The 19198-nt window shown below is 45.6% G+C and overlaps 1 protein-coding gene across 1 annotated transcript in view; it reads right to left on the bottom strand.

The window, feature by feature from the left end:
• The window catches only part of GMIP (GEM interacting protein), an 80954-nt gene extending 61959 nt beyond the window's left edge, over positions 1 to 18995 (bottom strand). Inside the window, exons 1-6 of the mRNA XM_028721151.2 lie at positions 18715 to 18995; positions 8184 to 8277; positions 5049 to 5124; positions 3659 to 3722; positions 1743 to 1868; positions 1056 to 1120 (exon numbers count right to left, since the gene is read on the bottom strand). Coding sequence (XP_028576984.2) covers positions 1056 to 1120; positions 1743 to 1868; positions 3659 to 3722; positions 5049 to 5124; positions 8184 to 8277; positions 18715 to 18736 — 447 coding nt within the window. The 5' untranslated portion in view covers positions 18737 to 18995. The remainder of the gene's footprint in view (positions 1 to 1055; positions 1121 to 1742; positions 1869 to 3658; positions 3723 to 5048; positions 5125 to 8183; positions 8278 to 18714) is intronic.
• Positions 18996 to 19198: the final 203 nt, after the last annotated feature.

Raw genomic sequence — 19198 nt, 5'->3', positions numbered from 1 at the left:
ACACAAGAGCTACCCACTCTGGAAGAATGGCAAGCGAAGGTGATTGACTACATGGGACTGGCAGAGATGACCGGCAGAATCCGTGACCAGGGGAAAGAGACAGTGGAAGAAGACTGGAAGAAATTTAAAAATTACCTTAAAAATTGTTGCAAAATTGAAGTGTAATGAGATGTTAAGGTGTTAAGAAACAGAGAATTGCAGCTGTAAACAATAAGTTAAGGAAACTAGAATGAAAGTGAATTAATTAATCAGTTGGAGGGTTGCTGAAGAAAGGTAAAAACAAGGATGCAGAAAAGGGGAGGTATTGGGAAGTCCGAGAAGCAAGGTGTAGGAAGATAAGATTATGAAAGTATACATGTTTATATGTTTGTATGTTTTGTTTGTTTTGTTTGATTGTTTGTTTTTATTATATGCTTGGAAAATTAATAAAAATTATTTTTTAAAAAAAGAGAACAGAGGTTTGAGTGTACAACATAGAACAGGAACAGGGAACTGTGTGGTGCTCCAGATGTTGTTGGGCTCCAACTCTCATCAGCCCCCCCCCCCCAGCATGGCCAATGGTGAAGGAAGGTGGGCGTCGCAATCCAGCAACACCTGGGGGTACCAGGTTGCCCATCCCTGACATACAGTGGATGCTGGTTGCTTCTCAGAGCTGCAGGAATGAAACAGACATGGAATCAAAGCTAATAGCATGGTGTAATGCACATAAGAGTTAATTTTGCTCTGTCAAGTAGAGAGGCTAGCTTTCAAGTGTGTCATGTCCATTAACTAGCTGATGAGAACATAATACCAGAAAATAACAGTTGCCTTTGGGTGCTGCATTATTGGAAGTGGCACCCTGGAACACTTGCCCTTGCATGGGTGAATTCATCTTTATACGTACTGGAAAAATGGTACCTGTAAACGTGGGGGTACACACACACCTTATAGATTTAGGCTCTGCATGGGAGAGACTAGCAAAGACCCTACAGATCAGACAACGTAGGGCAATACCGAAACTATTTCACACAGCCTGTGAAATGAAGTCCCAGAAGGGAGCAACTAGGAAACAATACCTGTGGGAAAATGGCACTCCTGCCAGCATCAGCGATCTTCAGGATGTTCTTTGCAAACTCAGTTTCTATGAACAGAAAACAACAATAGACTGAATTTCCAAAGGAAACATATAGTAGGAGCAGAGAGCTTCTTTCTATGTAGCCACAAAAACATGGGATTTTGGAAAGCTGCTCCTACCTTGTGGCAAGATTCATGGAAAGAACTGTGTGTTGGAGTGTTGTGGGTATCAAGGAGTTAAACACTGTGCTTATTGGGAATGCTGACTCAGCAGCATGTGATGACTAAGCATCATGGGGCGTAGCCTAATTGATTCCTTGCCAGCTAGCATAAAGAGGCAAGGTTGTCTTCAGGTGATGGCTTCTTCCTGAATGTAATTCCACCTGTATCTTGTGTATCTTAATGTACCAAGACTGCTTTACAATGCTGCAAGACTGCAACTGAATAAAGCCTTACTGAAAATCCAGCTGGATTCCCGAATGCTTCTTGTATGTTGCAACACTGTGCACCCATTCTAATGTCATCTTCTGCTGCTGTTTTGGCCAGGATTGCTTGTGGGGACATTTTTTATGGCTGCCTAATGTGGAAATATATCACCTGGATTTTAACTTAAAAGAGTCTGTGTTAGAAGAGAGTTTGGAGGGTCTGATGGCCTGTTTAGGTCATGGATAATGCAAAACCAGCCTCACCGTAATTCAGGCGTTTGTCAACCCAGGTCACGAGTTCCTTGACGTATTTGCACCACATCTTGGCATAGCCTAGGGCTGCTTCCACGCCACCAGTGCACTTGATCAGCATCTCGTCGGCCTCTTCAGCTGAGAAAATAAATTGGCAGGTTTCAGGAAGCAGCTGCAGAAGACGTCCCTGTGGCTGACCACCAGCACTCAGCAGCGTGAGGAGGCAAACAAGTCTCCATTGGTCAGGTCAAAGCCAGACTTGGTGTCTAGCCGCTCTGCTCATTGGACCACGGGAAGCCCATTGGCTTCCAGGAGACCAAACATCTTTACCAGCCTCTTGCTTTACTCTACCCCCCTCCTCCGCTGATTGGTGATTGGCCTTTTCAATCCCTGTAGCTTCTCCTTCCTTGTAACATGCACTGCCATTGTAACAAAGTGCCCCGTGTGTGTGTCTCTTGCAGCACCTGCTCCTTGTCTTCCGCCTTCCTGATGCTTGCCTTGCTCCTGAGCCAGACAAGGCTTTCTCTAGTTCACTAGCAGTGCTGCTACCTTCATCTCTTTGGGTACTTCCAGATGGAGCCCTAATATTGTAAATAGGTTATTCAGATTTAATGATTTAATGATTTAATGATTTAAAGGGGTCATTGGCAACAGGTTTGTTGTTCTTGATCCAAGTTAAATGGGGTGGTGAAATATGGATTGGTATTTTGGATGCCAACCAAAACAGAGAAGGTCCTCAATAATATAAGAAACAACAGACAAAATCACAGGAACCTCTGGAAAGAATGACAGGGGTATAAAATCTTATTTGTAAGTGTCCAGCAACATTGGGAGGGATTTTCATACTTAAGGAGCACCAATCCCCCAATGACTCATCCTTTGGACATGCCCTTCTTGTCATCTGTCTGTGCTACTGTTCTGGAACTAATGAGTTCTCCAACTTACAGTTTCATTTTTCTCCCGGCAACTTGGTCCTTCAGCCAGGCTACCTAGCCAAAAAGATCAGTTCTCACAATGAGAGGCCTTTCTTCTGTAGGAGGGCAAAGGACCCCACCTGTGTGAGATATCACACTGAATGTCTGGCTTTTAAGAGTGTGTACATACTTAATAGTGATTGCTCTTAATTCCAGAGCACTTCCCTCTTTGACACCCTTTTAAAGGTAAAGGTAAAGGTACCCCTGCCCGTTCGGGCCAGTCTTGCCAGACTCTAGGGTTGTGCGCTCATCTCACTCTATAGGCCGGGAGCCAGCGCTGTTTGCAGACACTTCCGGGTCACGTGGCCAGCGTGACAAGCTGCATCTGGCGAGCCAGCGCAGCACACACAGAACACCGTTTACCTTCCCGCCGGAGCAGTACCTATTTATCTACTTGCACCCGGAGGTGCTTTCGAACTGCTAGGTTGGCAGGCGCTGGGACCGAACGACGGGAGCACACCCCGCCGCGGGGATTCGAACCGCCGACCATGCGATCGGCAAGTCCTAGGCGCTGAGGTTTTACCCACAGCGCCACCCGCTTGACTCCCTTTCACATATGTCTTTAATACAGTAATGCTTAAACGTGACTTTGATCCTCACAACAGGTTGTGAGTAGCCATGCTGTTAAGTGAAAATATAACCAGAGGGTGGGCTTTTGTAATAATAATAATAAAAAAAAACCATCATTTTATTGACACATCCTCCATGAACTCATCAGATCCCCTTTTCAAAGCCATCTAAGCTACTGGTTATCGCCACATTGTGTGATGGTGAGCTCCATAAATTAATTGTGCATTTTGTGGAGAAGGACTTTCTTTCGTCTGTCCTGGATGTCCTGCCATTCATGATGCCCAAAACTTACAAGAGTCCTCAAGCCCAGCAGCAGATGTAAAATGACAGTGGCAATCCAAACTGAATTTGGCCACCTTTGTTTAACCTCCCTTGTCCTGTTACCTGACATGTTCCCTAGTTCTCCTGCTTCTGAACTTCCTTCACATTTATAGAAAGCTTCATCTGCCTGTGAAACAAAGAGATGATAATATTTTTGAGAATGTTTTTAAATGGGCGAATAACCCCCAAATGCACAGCCCCCCATTTTAAAGCTTCATTTGGTTTGTTTAACACAACTACAGTGCTTTAGGGCTCTTCCAGCTTCTGTTTGCCCCATTGCTTTCTCGAGAGGAAACCCATTCTTCACACTGAATCAGAACAAAGGTCAACCAGGTTTTCTCCAGGTGGACATTGGCTCCCATTTAGCACTTAAAGAGCAAGTTTTCCTGGGGAAAGCAGCAGGGCAAGTGGAAACCCGCTTGTGCTTTCTAGGAATGAGGCAAGTGGAAGTGTGGGCAAGGGCACGAGGTGCAGACTGTGCACCTCAGACCCACCCACCCACATAATCTGCTTCTGATGCAGAAACTTGGGAAGGAGCAGATGGTCATAGCTGTCAACTTTTCCCTTTTCTTGCGAGGAATCCTATTCAGAATAAGGGAATTTCCCTTTTAAAAAAGGGAACCATTGACAGCTATGCAGATGGTAGAAGGCAAGTGATAAAATCCAAAACCTCACAAGATAGCTGAAATATCCTGCAGTGTCGTCTCAGACACCTTTCACACCCTTTGAGCTAAAAAGTGATATTAAGCTAATTTCTCACTATTTGGGGATCCATAAGGATCTGTGCCTTGGATCCACAATTTTACACCATGGCAGCACTAGACCAAAGCACAGGATCTGTGATTTTTGCAGTCTTGTCAAAGAGACAGATATGATTTGTGATTTAATGGTAATTTGGGAAGAACGAGAAAACTTCTTTAAAAAATTATGCCGTTTCCAGTGGATCTGTTTTGCTGGATCTTTGCACATGTACACTGCCCCTTCTCTTCCTCCCACTCTCTCCAATTACATTTTCTCTTTCTTGACCACTTTCTCCCCTAGCCCCTCCCCACAAGCTCCCAGAATCTTCCCTTTCTCCTGCTTTCAGCTTCAGTGCTGGTCTGAGCTTTGAAAAGCACATGCAGCAGAAAAAAAGCAGATGAAGGTGAGAGCCTTCCAACTTTGTCCTCCATCTGTACAGGACTTTTTGAGGGGAAGAAAGGCAGCCAGCCCCCTTCTCTCCTGTTAATGCAAGGGACAGTGAGTGGTATGTGGAAGTTCTCAAGGGGGCCACCGCACCCATAGGCACCATGTTGGCTACCCATTTTGCTAGTTTTGTGGTATTAGACTTTATGGGGGAGTTTATCATGCAAAGGAAGGGATTTGGTTACTTTTGAACTATTGGAACAAATTAGCTTTTCACAAATGCACTAATAGTTTTTCACTCCAGTGTCAGGCTTACATTTCAACGTACCTGTAGTTTTTCCGTCTGCAGGTTTGAGATTCCACTATCATTGTCATTAACATCATCAATGAACATATCAACTGCCCTGCAAATTAGAAAGAGCCAACAAGTAATATTACACACACGGCAGAAGTAAAGGTTCTTCACCAGAACCATACAACACAAAATGGGCCATACAACACAATATTATGCAGAATGGTATAGCTGCCTTGAGTGGTAGATTTTAGGAGCCATTACTGAGTGGCAAATCCTCCTTTATTTATTAGATTCTTATCTGGGAGAATGGTAGCATTTGGATTTTTCCACCCCAAAAACCAGAGTATTTGGGCTCATCCTGACTGAGCAAGATGTGCACTGGCAAATTCATTTTCCCCCCCTGGTAAAATGTACAACATATGTGCTCTCAATAGGGAGTCATAATCCATTGTGGCTCCCTGCTTATATGCACAAATGATGGCAATGACACACAGGTATTTGCCTTCCGGCAACATGAAGCAGTCCTCCATTGCTGCTTGTTCATCAGTTTGAAAGCCTTCCTTCTAAAATCTGCAACGGCAGCATACCAAGAAATGCAACTATTCCCTAAAGTTATGACCATATAAACAAAAGTAGCTTGTCAGACAAGCTGGTTTGATAGAGACAAAAGTTGCATGAAACTCCAGAAACCTTGATTTTCTCTCTCCCCCAAGGTCAAGCAAACCCAGCAGTAGCATCAACTGTGTGGGGCTGGTTGCATTTCCACAGAACAATTTTAGTTGATCCTGCTTCCATTGAAACTGCATTCCTTTGATTTGTTCCCAAAGTAAATTACTCCTGATGTCATTATTCTCTGCTGCAGAATTATCTATTGTCATCATCTTCATTAATCAATTAGTTTCTATAGAGTTACCTCAAGACAATGTACAATGGAAACATCAATAAACAGTTGCTGGGGGTGGTGGGGGTACCAGCAGTTGTGTTTAAAACAAAACTAAAACCATACCAAAGCAAAAACCCATTTAGCCAACTGGAAAAGCCTATAAAGCCTCAGTTTGTTTCTGGAAAGTGTGGATATTGGGCACCTGTCGACATTGGGCATCTCAACAGGAACGCTATTCCACAGAGCAGGGGCAGCCACACAAAAAGCCCTGCCCAGAGTTACCGCAGAGAAAACTTTGGAAACCTTTGGCACTGAAAGGGTAAATTCTCCTGCATGCTGCAGTGATCTGCTGGGTGAGATATAAGGTGGTCTCTCAAGCTCCCTTGTCCTGAGCTATAGAGGGGTTTATATCTTCATACCTGCACCTTGAACTTGGACTGGCAGCAGCTTGGCAGCCAGAAAAAAAATCCCCCAAGTGGCGCGTTATATGCTGCCGGTGGTTTGCTCCCGCATTCTGCAGCGGCTGCAGCGGCTGCAGCCTGTGGACCAACCCCAAGGGCAGCCCCATGGAGTGCACCAGAGTAGTGCTACCACGAGGTTACCAGTACATGGTCAAGTTATCCCAGTCCAAGAATGGCCACAGCTGCCTTACCAATCAAGCTGGTAAAAGGCACTCCTAGCCACGGAGGCACCTGCACCTCAAACTTTAAAAAACCAAAAACCAAAAATAGCATAAAGTACATGTCTGTTACCAACACCTTAGGGCCGATCAGTTTGCTTGAAGGATCCCCTTACCCCAGTCAGCCATCTGGATCTCCCCAACTCGCACTGTTGCAGGTGTGCCAGAATAGCTGTTCTGCATTTGTAAGGAACCCATATTTTGGTGTCACAGCTCCTAAACCCCAGAACTCCCTGCCCATTGACTTTAGGCAGGCTCCTTCCTGTATTTTTTCCAGTACCTGCTAAAAACTTTTCCATTTGGGCAAGCCTACCCAGACATGTAAAGTTGATGGGTATTTAACCCATAATGTTAGCTTAGAATGTATACTTTTAACTGTTGATTTTATTCATTTTGCTTTTTATAGCATGTGTCAGGGGCTCAGGAGCAGAGGCGCAGGGGAGAGAGGAAATGGAGAGCGAAGGGGAAGAATCTGAGGGCAGCGGGGGGCAGAATGACAGTGACCCGAGAGATTCCATGAGCCTCTCCAGTGAATCAGAAGATTCCCAGAAGGGGGCGCCAATGGCCAGGGCAAGGGGGGTCCCAGGGGGGACACACCAGAAGCAGGGGGCCAGCGGAGACTCCCAAAGCAGTAGCTGGAAATCAGGGCCAGCTTCCCCACCAGAGAGTAGTGAGAGGGAAGAGCCCCATAGGTCAGAGTCAGCGTCTCCTCCGGCAAGCAGGGAGGCGGAGTCAAGCCCAGCTGGCATCCCCGAAGAGGGAAGCAGCGACAGGAGCAGTATAACGGTCAGAAGGAAGGTGGCAGGCTGGGCGCGCGCGCCAAGTTCAAATGTACAGGCGCGCGGGACAGCAGAAAGCACGGATTGGGAACCAGGTCCTAAAGCTCTCCGGAGGGAGGGGGAAGACTCAGGGGATTCAGCCTCAGAAGAGTCTAGGAAGGGCAAGACCTCGGCGGACAAGCGGACCCAGAGGAAGAGGGAGCAGAGGAAGAGGTGGAGCAAAGCTAGGATCTTAAACTGGTGTCTGGGGGGAGGAGACTCAGATGGAGCTTCGACGGTCTAGGGTTTCAGACGTAGGGCTGCGCGCCACGGCTGTCAAACCAATAATGAACTTCAATAAAGACTTCTGTATATAAAGAGGAACTGGCGTTGGTCCTTTGTGAGCTGGGACCAGGGGCAGCTCTGACAGCATGTTTCTAACACTGATTTTTATTGACAATTTAAATGTATGTTTTATATTATTTGAAAAGTGCTTAGAGGTTTTATTTCCATTTAAGCAGTATATAAATTTTGTTAAATAAATAAAAGAACCAGGCTAAATGCAAGAAGAATTCAGCTGGGTTATTTTTTCTGGCTTTGCACCCTCTGGTTCTGGCGAAAAGCATAACAACCTGGACAGGTCAGTAGAAATATTCTTCTGACAATTCTAAGCCATTTTCATGGTTGCAGTTGCGCTTTTTTCAGCAGCCACGGTTGATGGAGATGCTCATGCCTCATCTGCGTTGATCTTTCTCCCTTCAGTTCTGTACAACAGTATGGATAAATTTAGCAGTGGTTGTGAGCACTGTGTTAGGAGGATTGCTATGAAACCGATCTTGGATACATACGAATTTCCAATTGAAATTTCTATGGCATCCAGACTCCGGAAAATCTCACTGAAGCGTTTCTTGTTTTCAGTCCCTTTCACTTGGCTATTGAGATCTGGAAAGGAGGATAAAAGGGATAAAAGAGAAATCTCCGTGAGGCCTTGTGCAAACAATGAAAGATAGAATCTAGCCATGCATTCTGGCAAAATTATAGAGAAGTCTTGTCTTCCTTTCAAGCTAAAATCTATTGAAAACTATTTAAATAATTAACAATATGGATGTGTTTGAAATCTTATTGGGCTTAGTGAATGCTCAAACTGAAATAAAGACAGGCACAAGATTTGCAGAGCTGTCTTGAAACTCTCCTTAATACAAACATGCCATTTGCTCCTTAGGAAAAAACAACAGTGATGCTAGTTTGCAGGAAGATCTGGCTTGTCACAGCACTCGGTACTTTTCTTCTGGAGGTACTCAAGGCTATGCAGTACAGGCACCTCCCCCCCCCAAAAAAAAGTTAAAAGTGTGGCATTTACTGTAACAACTTCATGGTGTCCGCCAAGACCCCTTTTCCTTAAAAAGAAAGAAAGGGGGAAAGCACTGACAGTACTAATTGGCTAGCACACATGACATCACCAAGGCATTAGTCCTGCGAGCAGTTTTGCAACTCTTTTAAACATATTTGCATTTTTAAAAACAGAACATGGAGGATGAAAGTATAAATAAACAAACAAACATACAGCATTGTGAAAAGTAAAACTTAAAGAAAGGCTGTAAACATAGGAGAGAGTGGCAGAATTGATGGCCGACCCAGCATCTGACCTGATAAGATCCAGCAATTGTCATGTAAACTGAAAAGTTGCCAGGCTTGTACCACAGACCAATAACCAACCGTGGCTTCTCTTTAAACATTGTGTCTGTCAACCCCCCCCCCCCCCCGATGACAAAAGCAATACTGGATGGGTCCCACTGCTAGTAATATCATATTCTGAATCCATGCAATTGATGGGGGTGGGGCTAGCTAGTTGAGAATATGATAAAGGGCAAGAGAAATCAGTGCGATTGTGTTGGAAGGATATTTACAGGAGGAGAAAGAAAAGTATCTTCACAGAAAAGCAAGGCACATTGTGTTCAAGGAGCTTTAAAGCTCAGAGCAAATGGCACTCTACAAATTGTTGTTTGCTCTGAGTTAGCTTTAAAGAGCCGCTTTTCTCAGGGAAAGCTCTGGAGCAAAAAATGGGGCACTTGGACATGGAGCTTTAAAGTGCAGACCTGTGCCTGGAAAGAGTGGGGCACAAGGTAAGTGTGGATAAACCCTGACTGGCAGTGGCCTAACAGAATTTCAGGTCTTCCCCACACTTCCCCCCAGGGAAAACTACTCTTTAGTGCTCAATCGGAGCAAACAGCAATTGGGGTTTCTGTGGATTGCCATTTGTTCCGATTTAGAGCTAAAGAGTGGGTTTCCCTGGGAAAGGTGAGGGGAAAGGGGTAAACGGCTCAGACCTGTGCTTCCAAGGCACAGGAGAAGCGGAAGTGTGGACAAGCCCTTAAGACATTCCCTGCCCTTCCTGGAGATGTTTGGGATTGAACTTGGGCCAGTGTTCTCTCTGAGGACATCACAACAGTCATTGCAGTGGAGAGAGCTCCATGGGACGTGGGGAACAAATTGTCTCTTTGGTGTGGTCCTGAATCCAGACTAATTCCAGGAGTCCTGTTAAACAAGATCCACCCAAGAAAACTGACCTTATTTTTTATTTACCTATTTCACACCAGTTGCCAGAACAAAGGGGGCAAGGATGATATTTCCCCAGCCAGTGCTCCACTATTTTTATAACGGTCCTGGTGAGATTGATAGACAGCTGGGACTCAGCAAAAATCACTGAGCTCCACTTCTAGACTTGACAAAATTCAGGGGGCAGAAGCAACTTGCCTGTGGAGGGAAGCTGCACTGCCAGATTTCAGGTAGCAGTGCCACTGCTGCTTTCCGAGAGGGAGAGGACAAGGTGGGAGGGAAGCCGGCTTGGTGCAGGCAAATGGGCAGGCTCAACTTGGCACTCCCTCCCATGTGCCCACAATATGCCAATCTCTGTGACACCTTGCTCCTCTCCTTCCTGGTAAGTGGTCTGGCCACCACTGGAAGGAAGCAAGGATGTGCTCCATGCTGGTACCAGAGCTTCTGATGCCAAAGAGAGGCAGTCCTACCCATGGCCATTGGAATCAGGGGCTGCTTGGGAAGTGACATGACAGGCACCAGTAGCTGATTGGTTGATATCAGGGTAGCATGGAATAAAGTGCATTGCATTACTCTGCACTATTTTCAGCTGGATTCCAGCTAGGATATTCACAATGGAAACCTGCTTAAGCCAGAACATTAAATGTGTTCTAAACGCATGCCCCATGCCATCACCAACTCTGCTTCAAAGGGTTGAGAGAATTCCAGTTTTGGGAGGCACACAGGGGTGAGAAGAGGGGCAGGACATTATGTACCGTAGCACAAGGAGAAATACTTGCACTGATGGACCATTGCTGCTCTGCAGAATTTCACCCCTTGGCTCTCCACTTGCAACGGGGGTTAAATTGTGCCAAAATTGCCTTTAAAAGCTCCAAAACCTCAAATTTTCTTGTAGCTTTTACTTAAAATAAGAAAAGCCCAACAACTTTCAGTGTGTCATGGTTTTTACTTTTTTAAATATGGCAATCCTACTTCTGGGGGAACTCTTTGATGGGCGGCTGAGGATTCTCAGCGTTTCACTCAAGGTTACAATACCCAAGATTCTTATCCATAACTGTTCAGCTGGCCTAAAGTCTATATTGGTTTGTAGTAGATAGATAGATAATACTTTATTCGGCTATAAGCCCACAAGGTAAAACAAATCAATAGATAAAATAGGATTTTACAATCTAAAATATCAACTAAAATATTTCAACGCATAATCTCCTTCACATTACTTACAATCTCTAGATGTACCGTGTTATGGCCTTGAAGATAAAGATGGTGCATAGAGTTTACTGGATTCTTAATAATCATGCAGCATTCCATGAAGTCTTTTACATGAAAGAACTGAAATCAGGAATCTAGCAACCTGTAATGTTCTATAAGAGTCAATGTCCTGAATTGGTTTGTAGTACTATAAACTCTCTTCCGACCTTTCCTTTTTCTGCTTATTCTTCTAGGGAAAAACTTGCTTTACTTTCCTACTAATTTTGGTCTGTTGCCGCCTCCTTTCCTGCTCAAAGGTGCTATTTAAAATTGGACAGAAGAGGGCAAAAATAGTTCAGTAGGGTTGCAGCCATCATTGGTGCAACCCAACCACATTATGACATCAGTGCTGCCCAACCAATCCCTATGAGAGGCTTTATCAGGGCCACCCCAAGACATTTTGGCACCTGGGTGAATGCCCTCCCCAACAAGGAAGAAGGGGTGAGGGAAGATCAGGAACCGGGGGAAAGAAAGATCAACATCAGGATTTGCTGCCCCCGTGGATCCTGCCGCCTGAGCCGGTTGCCTCACCTTGCCTCATGGGTGGGCCAGCCCTGGCTTTACCACAAAGTCACTGAAAGACACGTGTATCCAGTCATGGTGCAGCAGCAGACCAGGCACGCTGGGGCTCCCTCAGGGCCCTTATTGGCCCCACAGCCCTCACCCATGGCTGCAGCACCGCACTCCAGCAGCCTCCTCATGGCCTGTGGGGCACAGCGGATGTGCTGAGCAACACAGGGAAGGAGGGAAAAGGGGCTGCCAAACTCCTCAGGACACTGCTGGGCGTCTGTTCCCCCTTGCGCCCCCGTGGGCACAGTGCACCAGCCGCCTCATCATGATGATGGGGTGTGCCAAGGGTGAAGCAGCAAGCAGAGAGGAGCATGCATTGGCGGCACAAACCTGTGCCCCCCCCCCCTCTAGGCTTCTCCCTAGAGTCTCACTAACGTCCAATTCTGTTTCCTGAAACAAACACATGGCCTGGCCTGAGTGCTTGTGCAGAAGACTCAGGTGGGGGACTTGAAGTGGTGGAATCTAGACTTGAGCACTTCAGACTGCCAGGGGAAGAGGCCGTTTTAGAATGCTTCCCCGTGGAAACCACCAAGCAACAATTTAAAAAGAAAACACCCTATATGCTCATAATAAACCTGGATATCAGGATGCAGCATGTGTAAAGATGGCCTAACTCTGGGTAAAAACCCTTTGCCAAACCTTTAAAACAAGGCATGTGCTTCTTCATACCATAAACAGAGCAAAATCTCTCTGCTCTCCTTCCCCCTCCTCCAGAAACAGGATGTGGTTGCCTTAAACTCAGGGGGTTGCTTCACTAAGCAGCAAGCGATGGGAGGAAAGGCTTGTTTGTCAGGCACAAATGAAAACGAAAAGAGCCAGCAATGTTGCTCCAAATCATTTTAACTCAGCTGGGTCTTGCACCTTCTTGCTTGCCTCACTACTGCAGATTGCCCAGTTGAATTTTAATGGGAAGGCAGCCAATAGGGAAAAGACAAAGACTTGAGTTTAGTTTCGTCCTGACAGTATTGGCTGACACACCTTGGCCGACCACGGAAATTGCACGGGTTGGAGGAAGAGGTTTTGCTGGCCTGTCTTTGTGGACAGCATGCATGCTAAGTGCAGCAGAATCCAACCATCTCTGCAATCTGAGAATTCTCAGTGTCTCCAAACAGCACAAACCCCTCTGTGCTGTTGATACTGTTGTCAATGTGAAGGCACGCCTAGGAAGTTGGCTTTTGCCCTTTGGGGCATGATATGCAATGCTGTAGCTGGCTCTGTACATCTGCAGCAATAATCCTAGCTCTGCATAACAAAGTGGAGTGTGGGGTTCACCTTGCTAGTGCTGGGGGACGTGATGGTTAATGGGGAAGATTGGTTGCTAGGCATAGTCCAGGAAGTGACCCTTGGTTTTCATTTCTGGAGACATCTGCTTGAACTCTTGTAGCAGAACAGTGTAACCTCCTCCCAACATCCAAATATCTGTGTGTGCAAATTTTGGGCATTCAAAATGGCTTGACTAGATGGACTGGGAGGTGCAGACTGTTTGTTCTAATAGGTGTATCCCACATTCCTAGCTTAATGGGTTCTCCAAGTGGCTTGCAATCCATTTAAAAGAAAAACAATTCATACAGAACCCCCATCAGAAGAGAACCCTAGAAATTGGAGCAATGTAACAAGACCATAGAATATAGCAAACCAGCTGTCCGGGATACATAAAATAGGCACAATTCCACTAAAAACAGTTATGCTAAAATTAGTCTTTAACCCTCTCACAGTGCAGTGACAGCAATAAAATGCCAGCTCTCCAGGTGATTCTCTCTAGGTAGAGTCTCCAGAGGGAGGATGCCACTACGGAGAAGGCCCTGGACCTAGTAATTGCCTGCCACATTTCAGACAGTGGCTGAAATGAAGGGCACAGTCATGGGTGCAGCCAGGATTTCTGCAGATCCAAGCTATCGGAGACGTGATTGGTCAGTTAGTTAAGTATTTTCATTTACTTACTTGATTGGAGGGGCAGCTGCCCCCTGTGCGTCTGACTATGCTCATGGGCACAGCTAAAGTAGAGTAGGGATTTGTGATGGACATGCCTGGTGGTGATGACTTCAGCACTGTCCAGTGAGAGTCCATGTCTTATAGCACCTCCCGTCCAAAAGTAGCTATAGGCTGGTTCACACTTACCTTGGCTTCATGCTTTCCAGGTCCAGGTCTGCAGGGGAGGGGGTTATCCCAGCGCTTTCCCTGGGAAAACCTGCATTTTATTGCTAAATCAGAGCAAACAGTAATGTGCAGAAAACCTGATTGCCATTTGTTCTGATTCAATGGTAAAATGCAGGTTTTCCTGGGGAAAACACTGATCCCAGAAAACCCCAAATCCAATAACAATACTGCCCAGACCTGTGCTTAGAACCATGCCACAAAAAGATGTGTGGATGAGCCCTAAGCTTGCCTGCCAGAGAGTCACTATAGCCAGCACTGTCAACGAGCCATTTAAGTGCTGTGAAACCGACCACATCAGTGCATACAAGGACCACACTGTCTGCTAGAAGAGTGAAACCAATGTGTGAAACCAGTGTGCCCTTCTTACAGGGTCCACACTCCACAAGACTTCTACAGCTTCTCCCCCCACCCACTCATATTTAATTTTGATATTCCTCCCTTCCTGGAAGTCAAAGCAAGTCTACTAAGGAGAGATCCCAAAGACACCCATGGTTGGATTTGCTTTATATCAATACAGTGGTGCCTCGCAAGACGAAATTAATCCGTTCCGCGAGTCTCTTCATCTTGCGGTTTTTTCGTCTTGCGAAGCACGGCTATTAGCGGCTTAGCGGCTATTAGCGGCTTAGCGGCTATTAACGGCTTAGCGGCTTTAAGAAAAAGGAAACAAACTTGCAAGAACTCGCAAGACGTTTCGTCTTGCGAGGCAAGCCCATAGGGAAATTCGTCTTGTGGAACGACTCAAAAAATGGAAAACCCTTTCGTCTAGCGAGTTTTTCGTCTTGCGAGGCATTCGTCTTGCGGGGCACCACTGTAATTGACATGTGCCATTTGACTGATATAACCATCTCTCTGAGCAGTAGACACTGAATCATATAAAAGTTGTAGGAAGACCAAACTTTGCACTGTCAGGCTATGCAGGGCTATATGTACTCTATGCTTTAAGTTGGCATGTACCAAGTTTATTTTAAAAAATCTGTGTCAAGTTGAAATCAACAGCTCTTATAAAAATTGCATGTATTTGCCTAATTTATTTTGCTTTGTCCACAGAAATCCTTGCAGGGCACTGAAACTCTGTTCACTCAGCACTGGAAATCTTTCCCAAAACACACACTGCCAATTTCACCTGGTAGTGCTCACACGTTCAAGGCTATTTTTGCAACCATGAGGACTAGACACTTGGTTTTTTAAAATGGAAGCTGAACAGACAGTATGCAGAATATTGTACTTAATACCAATTTTTACATCTGTACAATATGTGTTCAGAAGCCTAGAATATGCACAGTCATGAATGTATTTTATAACACTGATATCTATCTTAATATTAAGGAACTCTATAACTCAAGAACTCTTCCTAAAATTTAGCCTAAATGTCTTATTATATAAACATAATAAGCGTGCCTTGCCCATATCTAGGGATGGGCAAATCTGTCAATTCTAGTTCATTTCTCATTTTTTCAGTCTTAGTTCAGTTCTTCACATTCCACATTTGCAAATTTTTTTATAAAAAACACAAGTCCCTCATGAAGATTAATTACATTTTAGTTGCCCTTTTCCTAAAGCAAACACGAATGCCTTGGGCATGCCTGGTAACTACTACGCAGGCTCATTGTAATTGCTTATAATTCTAGTCACTCATAAGTCTCCAGGTGCCAAAGTCTAACAACTCATCTCAAGATCTCCAAGGGATGAAGTTTAGCTCTCAGAGGGAGAAAATAGTGGTGGTTCCAGACAACCTGTGTGTTGAACATTCACCCTGATTTGTTTGTAGAGAACTTAGATAACAATGGCTGTTGACTGAGCATTAATTCCAGATTATTTGCAGGGAAGTTAAATGATGTTGTGTCAAAGCAAGTGTCATCCAATACTTTCCCGTGCATTTTCCTTATTATAAAAGTCTGATCTTTTGCAGAAGCAACTTTGTTGTTTGAGACCTCTAAACCAACATTAATTGTACAACTTGAATTTGTGACAGAATTTCACCTGAAAACAGTTACTGTCTGGATGTGCCTATAGCATGAAGACAGAAACCAGCGGATAGGCTATTTTCTGTTTGGCTTGAGTATTTTTGCTATTAGAGCCACTTGTGGCTATGAGGCTTTGCCCAGAAACTACTGGACACAGGCTGTTCCCACTGCTCCCAGGCAAAATCTCTGTCTATGGCCAGGTTCTGTCCCTACGCTACCAAGGCCCACCCCTTATTTCTAAGGCTCTGCCCCATTAATCTTAGTGTGGGATTTAATTAATGAGGTGCATCCACGGAATTGGCTCTTGCTTGTACAGTGGCCTTCCCGCTCCTCCCCTTGAACCCTGAAATTGGCTCTGAAGGGGTTGGGAGAACCCCAAAAAGTGCACTGGAGGAGGAGAGGGGGGAATTGTTCCATCTGTCAAGCCCAGATGCTTGTCCTAATGGAATAATGGCCTTAGTGCAACGCTGAATTCCTTCCTCAATATCTTGTTTTTATGAAACCTGGTAACTTTGTAAATCAGTGTGTAGAACTGCAGAACTGGCTGGACGGGATCCTGAAACATACCCCTCTCGTTCTTAAATGGTGCCTCTAACTTCTGCCCAGAAATTAATGCAGAAACGCATGGATTCCCACATTCCTTTGCATGTACGTGTCTTGTCCGGTGTGTGAATTTTCCATACATGGGGAACAGATCCCCCCACTGTCCTCCAAATGCTTGCTTGTTAAGCAGTGTCGACATCTATTCTGTGTGTGCCAGGCCCAGGACCGGAAATAATGTTCTAATTGAGGCAGGGAAAGATGCTGAGTTGTTTTTTGTGTTTTACTATTTGACACTTTCTGTGAAATGAGGTAAGAGCAGCACAAAGGGAAGTGGAACTTCTGCCTTCTTGCTGAGCACAAATGAGCTGTAAAAACATCCACCATGGAAAAAGAGAGCCAGTGTCTACGGAGCCTTGTCCTCACTGTCCGACAGAATGAAATGGAAGCCTGATATGGGATATGAACCATTCGCTTAGGTCATACAAGGGGGCTGTAGCGCAAGCTGAAACAGTGAATCAGAGGCACATAGGAACATGAACCCCTAAGAGTGCTTAGGAGAACCACACCCATCCAGTACTGAAAATGCCTTGTGGCTTTTCTCTGTGAGACTATGTACCGTAATTCCCTTCCAAAAGAGGCAATGGCAGCTTTTAAAAAGGATCAGGGAAATTCACTGAGATAATGTGTTTCAGTAAGTCCTAACCTGGGTGGCTGTGTTCTCCCTCCCCTGTGGGAGGCAAGAGGTCTCTGAGCGCAGGTTGCTGGAACAGTGGCGTAGCGTGGGGGGTGCAGGGGAGGCCGGCCGCACCGGGCGCAACATCTGGGGTTAGGGCAAATCCACAGGTTAGGGGGCGCAAATCCACGGGTTAGGGGGCGCAAATCCACGGGTTAGGGGGCGCAAATTACTTGCCTTGCCCCGGGTGCTGACAACCCACGCTACGCCACTGTGCTGGAAACAGCCACGAGGGAGAGAGGGCTGCTCCTGCTCAGCTCCTGCTGACGGGCTTCCCATAGGCATCTGGTTGGCCACTGGAGGCGGGACTTGACTGGCCACCGGCCTAATGCAGCCAGCTCTTCTTATGACTATTGTAGCAGACTCTGGGGCTTAGAAATTATTAGCCCTGGGCTCTGCTTGTAACACAACATTGTGATCTATGGGGTAAGGTTCCTGTATCTGAGGATTGCTGGAAGATGAATATGGTGCATGTGAGACCAAGTCAGGGAGTCAGGTCACCTGACCGCTATATCCTTCCCAGCTCTAAGATGCTCTGTGATTTTGTGTCCAATGTGTAGGTGTGTACGTACAGAAGGGCAGTTAGGCAAAAACAGCCAAGAAATGGAAATCTGTGCTGATGACAGCCCTGAGCATGGCTGGCAGAAGATGGACCATCCTGCAAGGGCTCCTCAGATGGCCTGAATAATTTCCACTCAAACATCTAGTGCAACAGCTGAAACAAATCTGGGGAGGAAAGTTTTCTAAAATTTCACGTGTGTGTGTACATATAGAATTTCAAATCTGACATTTCTGCTACAAAACTTTAAAAGCATTAGTTTTAAAAGTTGCTTTTTTAAGTTTCAGAATTAGGGTTCCAATTAGTGTACCTAGTGCTGTGTGCACATGCCTTCAGTTTCAGAGATATAACTTAAGGGTCAGCCTTTTAAAATAAGTTTTCAAGTAACAAATATATAATATATACAAATATATAACACCAACTACCTTTTGAGCCCTCTTCCCAACTGTGAATACAATAAGAATATAATAATGATTTCTGAAGCAATTAATAACTGCTCCTGCTTTCTAAGTACTTCTGAAATGAACACTGCTATACTCAATCTGCCTAGTTTCATTTAGTTTCCTCTTTTTTGCACCAGCCACAACCAAGGACTGCATACTGACCTTGGGTAGAGACCCACAGGGGCTGTATTTGCACAGCAGAGGTGGTGTTGCCCATTGCAGTACCTCTTTGTCCCTTTTGCCTCAGGTTGTCTCTGGTCAAACAGGTTTTGCAGGCTGTTGCTCCCCACATTTGGGGTGGAGGGAACTGTTAACTGCAGAGGACGCCTGGCTGAGTGTGTATATACACATGGTCTCTTTTGTGCTGTCTTCGGTTCCGAACAAAATCGTTGATCCCCTGGCCCTGAATAAACTGCTGATCTCATCCACTCAAGCTTTACTCTCAGAGATCCGGCCCCAAATAACAGTGAGAATTTTCCAGCAAGTGCACAACCACACCTTCAGTGCAGCCCCAGATTAGAAGCCCCAGGACCTGCCTCCTGACAGTGCACTAAGAATGAGCTTCATCCTTTTTGCTGAAATAGATCAGAAGATTGCTTCACCTACCAGCAGGTTCAGGGTCTGCCATGGTCAAGTCCTCAGCAGGAAACACAGGGGTGAATCCCAGCCCAAGTCCCCGGACGACTCAAAAGCCACAGGCTCTGGGAGGTGGCCCCATGGGTTCTGCATACTTTGCAGAGCCTTGCTGGTCTGCCAGAGCCCGCAGCCGCTCAAAATTTGCTGCTTCCTGCCGACAAGCATTTCCGTGTGAGGAAACTTGTTTGTCCCTTTGATTTGCATACTTTTCTTCAGCTTGCAAGAAAGAGGGCCCTGTGGCAATCCTACTGGCTTTGCTATCTGCAGCTGCACAAGGCCTCTTGGCTTTGAGGTTTTCCGAGATTAACAAACCTCACTTTCTGCTCCGGGGGAAAATAAAATAAGCATTGTAATATATAATGCATTGCATGTGCTTTGCCATCTCTGAACCTGTGTTCAGTGTCTTGAGGACCTCCTGACAGAAATATGGCTGGTGGGGATGAGCTAAAAAAAG

This window comes from Podarcis muralis, chromosome 2 (genome assembly GCF_964188315.1).
Source record: "Podarcis muralis chromosome 2, rPodMur119.hap1.1, whole genome shotgun sequence".
Taxonomy (NCBI): domain Eukaryota; kingdom Metazoa; phylum Chordata; class Lepidosauria; order Squamata; family Lacertidae; genus Podarcis; species Podarcis muralis.
The sequence above is the reverse complement of the archived record's forward strand: the minus strand, read 5'-3'. Positions and strand labels throughout refer to the sequence as shown.